A 6,000-nucleotide genomic window follows, 5' to 3' on the forward strand; every position below is an offset into this window, starting at 1 on the left:
ACATATTCATGGAATCAGCCTCAGCCCTTAGGAACATGCCAAACCTCAACAAATTTGGATGCATGAGACTTCCCCAAATTTGGGATACATACATGCCCACTGGGGGGGGCACCATAAGGATTTTAGGAAAACGGTAGCTTCCTCGCTTCATTTCTCATTTGCTGTTATGTAGTACTTGTGTGCACGTGTCTTTATCTTAAGTTCCCATGATGATGGCAAAGTGCCATTGCCGAAATATTGGAAAGTATATATTAAAGTTGATTTAATTTATATTTCTAGTATTCGCTGTCAATTCCTTAAGTATTCAATTATCATAATTACTATATATATTGGATTCATATAACTAAAATACATTTAATACTTAAAAAAAAGATTTTACATGTTTGTAATGTATTATAATGCAAATGTTAAAAAATAAATATGTTTTACAATTATTTGTGTTTGAATGAAATACTGTTGTATCTTCTCCAATAATTGCTTTTGCCTGAGAGTTGGTATGCTGGTGTTACTAAAATTTTAAAAGGGGATACATAGTTACTGAAAGGTTAGGAAACACTGGCTTAGTTGATTAGTTGTAAGACTGACTTAGAAAGATAAAGAGTAACTGCACAGTACTGTATGCTTGGTCCACTGCTGTTCTTCTTATATGTAAATGATATAATGAATAGGTTGGAGTTGAGGTGGTCAGCTGTTGTTCATGTAGGAATATTTGAATCAACTGACAAATAGAAAAATGAGTGAGTGATTGTTTCATTGTAGCTTACTGTGATATGCAATTTATACTTTAATCAATTTCCATAGCTAATATTTTTACACTTTTGAAAATTCAGTGATGTAATGGTATACTGTAATCCCAAAAATGGTAGAGACAAAAGAATTTGTGACCAATGATGGACGGTGCACCAGAGTTCAGTGATCACATTGAACTCTGGTGATCAGATAATAAAGACAACAAAGAGGATTTTTGCTATGTTGAGGACACTGACAAGTAGAAACAAGACAATAATTGTTCCTTTGTGCTGTATAAAACTTTGAGCAGACTGAAACCTTGGCTACATATGTAGATTTGATTGCATGACTCAGGATTTTATGGAAATATAAGAAATGATGCAGATTTTGTATAATGAAGATAATTTTCAATAGTGCAGAAATGTTAGCAATGAGAGTTGATTAAGAAAGCATAAATTGCACTCTAGTAAATGGTCGAGATATATAAATTATTGAAAAGCACTTATCGGTGAGACATCATTAGGGGATTTTTCAAAGGTTTGTATGTGTGTGCAAGATAAACAACCTTACTACCTCTATGAAACAGGAATTACTCACCTTCAGTTAAAGGTTTCTTGGTTGGTGACCTAACAGGACTAGACATGATTCAAATCAAGAACTTTCCAACTGAAGACGAGATGTCACATTGTCCTTGCAACTGCTTTCTGGAGCAAGTGTCAAGTTTTATATTATAACATGAAAGGGTTAAAATAGGAGAACTGTTAGATTTTTACTGTTACTGTTTTGTATCTTCTTTATTGAATGAACATGTTTTTTAAATATTAGGTCTTTGCCCTCATCTTTTTAAGAGAACCCCTCATTCATGAAAGATTAGTCGTCTGCATAAAGACTTACAATTACAAGCAAAATTATCTCTTTTTTGAAACAAAATGAAATGAAGTAGTGTTCACATCATGAGCAGATGAGGCTTCTTCCTCAATGCAGCAAACTGCCCCACGGTCTCGTAAAAAGAAATGTCATGATGTTTTACTGCATATCATGATTTGTGGTGAACTATTTGGGTAGTTGGCTTACATGCACCCCCTTCTGGAGATACAGTATTACATATCTTTAAAAAGAAAACCTAAGTCTATATCAAAGTTCTTCCAGTATATTATTTATTATACTTATAAATGATAACTGCTATTATCATTATGAAATTTGCTTATAGTTTTTTTTTTTCTCCCTTCTCCTTATGGTTTTAACAGAATGCAGACTACACAACAGGCCAAGTGTTTGATTTATCTGATAAACTAGAACAATCAGAGTCGCAGCTTGGAAGAGGTGGCTTTGTATTAGGTATGGATCCTCATGAGAAACGTACAGAAGATAAACTTGCAAAGGCCACAAAAGACAGCTGCAAAACTACTATTGAAGTAATTCATGGCCTAATGTCTCAAGTTATAAAAGACCGTTTGTTCAATCAAGTGAATCGGAAGAATTAGGTTGTGTTAATTGAATATTTAATTCGTTTCGTAAAAAAAAAAAAAAAAAATGCATTCAAACGCTATATCAGATATATATGTATATATATATTTCTGTGTAGTATAATTTAAAAATTTTAATCCATTAAAATTATTTAATATTTATTTTGTTATGTATTTTGTACTGTCATTTAATTCTTTACAGTGTACTTTAAAATATTAAACAATCTACTATTGATTAATGCATCTGCTCTGAATATTTGTATTACTTTGTTTTAATCTGCCTTGCCATAAATGAATTCATACTTAAGTGTCACTTCATCTAGCTATTCTTTGTTTTCCTGCTTCCTATGAAGTTTAGAAAATCACTTATCATTTTCCATGCTTCATAACCTTCAAGATTATCTTCTTATCTTACTCGTATGAGCAATTTACACTGGTCTAATAGCCTTAGTTGCTTTGGCTACTATAGTAACAACTACTCATATATCCTGTTGTAGTTGTTGTTTTTCCCTCAACCTTATGGTTGGTGGGGGGGTAGCAGTATGCTACTTTACTAGGGAATATTGATTATCATACAAGGTGGTTTCCCATTGTCTTCCTTGCTCTACAGTAAGTATTCATGTCTGTAGATGTGTGTTTAATGGGCCAGTTTGCCCATTAAACACACATCTACAGACATGAATTTTTTTTAAGGTTTGTTTTAAGGGATGAAAAACCCTCCACCTCCGTATGAGACCAGCTGACTCACCTTCAGTCAAAAAGACCTGATCAAGGTTCCTTGCATCATGGATGGGAATCAAACCAAGGTCTTTCTGACCAAAGGTCTTTGTCTATACCAACTGAGCTACAGAGGCTCATCATACATCCTAACAAGAAAAATTACTTAGCGATATACTGATGACCTTCTGATTTTAAGTGATACTCTAGGGATGTGATATCATGGTTAGTAACTGATTTGGGTGCAATGATCTGTCTCCTCTTTAACCCGCTGGCAAAAAAAAAAAAAAAAAAAAAACTGGTGTCCCAAAGCTAAAGACAAACTACATTTTTACCTGATGAAAAAAATTTCATGGCTACAGCCAAATGAGGACATAAATTATACAAAAATGTGTTGTAAATTTCATACAAATTAAATTGCAATATGTTTTTGGCAAAATTTACAAATTTCCTAAGGATGCAATTAAGGAATTAATGTGCAGTGCTTGCACAAAACTATGCAGAGAGATATTTCAGTATGGAATATGTCCACCCCGAACTGCGTTGCAGCTCTCACAATGTCATAGAATTATTTATCATTCTATCTAAAAGTGACCATAGGTTTTGGTCTTGACCAAATGTCATACCATGCTTAGCACCAAGTTATTCAGAAGTTCTTGAAGCAAACTGGCTTGCTCCTATAGAGCAAGGCCTTCTTTGTTTTCTGAAAGGGAATTTTGAGCAGTGATGCATTTCCCTATTGTGTCCCAAACATGTGCTATAGGGTTGAGATCTGGGGAGCTTGCTGGCCACTCTAATTGATTAATATCCTCAGTCTCCAGAAGTCTTCACCAGTCATAGTCCCTTTTTTCCAGCACTTGCAGCTCATCATCCATTAAGCATGATGCCTCCCGACACCATGACCCCAGTATTGCCATATCTATCCCTTTTAAGAACATTCTCATGATGGGAAGTAGTACCACTTTCACTTCAGATGAAGTGTTGTCAAGAATTTGAGGAAAGAAAAAAATGACTCTCACCTGTAAAGCCTATTGGTGTCTTGTCCAATATTTTATGGTACAACACCATTGAAAACGTGCTCTATGATGAGTTGTGGATAAAGAGATGCAGACTACAGGTCTTGAGGCATCTGGGCCTACTTGTTGCAGATGTCTTGCCACAGTTTGTCAAGATATCTGCGTACCTATGCTTGAATGAAGCCGACCTGCTGTGGTGCATCAATTACATTTTGCTGTTATAACCAAAAATCTGTCTTCAATCTCTGTGGTAGAGCAAGGGCGATCTCTTAGCAAACTTCTGGAATACATTATGCGTAGGTTATGCAGACGGTGTGGTGTGGAATTTGTGGACGTGTGGAATGAGTTTGAAGTGTGAAAGGACTTATACAAGATGGATGGCCTGCATTTGAACACAATATAGGGGTGGGACTAAGGGATCACTACATTTCATGTATACTAATGCCAGGAGTATTAGGAACAAGAAGGAAGAATTTTTGGCCTTGATTGGCTCTTCCTGGCCACAGGTTATTGGCATTAGTGAAACATGGCTGATGGAAGAAGATATAGTTAGTGGGATAGAATGTGTAGGTTATAGTGTGTTTAGGAGGGACAGAGAGAATAAAATGGGGGGAGGGGTATTATTGATGATAGCTGATGAACTGCAGCCAAGGAGAATTGAAGTTGTATCGCAGGATAGTGAAAGGAGCTCATTTGAGGCTATTTGGTGTGAGATTGAGACTGGCAGAATAAAATATCCAGTTGGGTGCTGCTATAGACCAGGTGATGGAATAGATGGTGGAGATAGTATGCATAGGGAAATTGATGAAATGAGTGGAAGGAGGTAATTATTATGGGGGATTTCAACTGTGGTAACATTGATTGGAAGGAGGAGAGGACACATGTGAGGAAGGAAAAGGATTTTATTCAATTATTAAGGGATAACTTTCTGAGACAGCATGTAATTGAAAATACTAGGGGTGTGAAAGTGCTTGACCTGGTAATAGCATCTGAGAATTTGACTGTAATGAATATGACCATGTTGCCACCTATTGGTGAGAGTGATCATAAGGTCTTGACCTGGGAGGTGGCTAAAGGTGTGGAATTTTCGATTAAGACAGGGTATATGTGGAATTACCGTGCTGGCAAGTATGACAAGCCTAGGAGATTGCTTGGATCAGTGCCATGGCATGTACAACTGCAAGGGCTGGACGTCGATAGAGCATGGGAAGTGGTCAAGGAGCATTTACAGGAGGTAATGGCTGATTGTATACCTAGGGTCCGAATAGTAAAACAAGTAGGAGTTAAATGGATGAATAACACCATTAAGTGAGCTGCAAAAAAAGAAACAACTATGGAGGGAATTTAAAGAAAGGGGTGACCTGCAGGCACACGAACGGTATAAAGTGCAGGCCAGAAAGGTAACGAGTGTGGTAAAAAAAGCAAAAGCAGATTATGAAAGGAAACTAACTTTGCAAGCAAAAGAGAATCCCAAACAGTTCATTCAATATGCTGCAAGTAAGAAAAAAACTGTACACGGCAAAATGATTTTAAGGAATGACAATTGTAAAGAGATCACTGAATCAGTCGATATAGTGGAGTTACTGAGCGCGCACTTTGCAAAAGCATATCATCCAGGTGGTGACATTGAAAAAATGAAGGAACCATTAGTTTATACAGGAATAGTGATGAATGAAGTGGAGGTGACTAGTCTATTACAGAACCTTAATGTGAACACATCTGTGGGATTGGATGGTATACCAGCACGGGTCTTGCGTTAAGCGGCTAAAGAATTATCAGTGCCCTTGACCATGTTGTTTAATCTGAGTGTCAGGTCTGGTTTAGTCCCGAAGGTGTGGAAAGAGGGGAAAATAGTTTCACTGCATAAAGGAGGATCCAAGACTACGGTTGCAAATTACCGACCGATCAGCATATCAGGAGTCGTTGTCAAGGTCTTAGAGAAAGTAGTCAAGAGAAAAATACAGGAATGGATTGATGAAAATGAGATACTGTACAGGGGACAGCATGGCTTTGTGAAGGGTAGATCATGCTTCAGTAACTTGCTCAAGTTTTATAACAAGGTGATGGCTGAA

The 6,000-nt window shown here is 36.7% G+C and overlaps 1 protein-coding gene across 1 annotated transcript in view; it reads left to right on the plus strand.

Moving 5' to 3' along the window:
- CSN5 (COP9 signalosome subunit 5) overlaps positions 1-2,438 on the plus strand; it is a 34,578-nt gene extending 32,140 nt beyond the window's left edge. The window contains exon 6 of the mRNA XM_090402081.1: positions 1,977-2,438. Within this exon, the coding sequence (XP_090258207.1) occupies positions 1,977-2,213 (237 nt within the window). The 3' untranslated portion in view covers positions 2,214-2,438. The remainder of the gene's footprint in view (positions 1-1,976) is intronic.
- The last annotated feature ends 3,562 nt before the right edge of the window (positions 2,439-6,000 follow it).

This window comes from Typopeltis vanoorti, chromosome 12, assembly GCF_054136105.1.
Source record: "Typopeltis vanoorti isolate ZY-2024b chromosome 12, IOZ_Tvanoo_1.0, whole genome shotgun sequence".
Classification (NCBI taxonomy): Eukaryota; Metazoa; Arthropoda; class Arachnida; order Uropygi; family Thelyphonidae; genus Typopeltis; species Typopeltis vanoorti.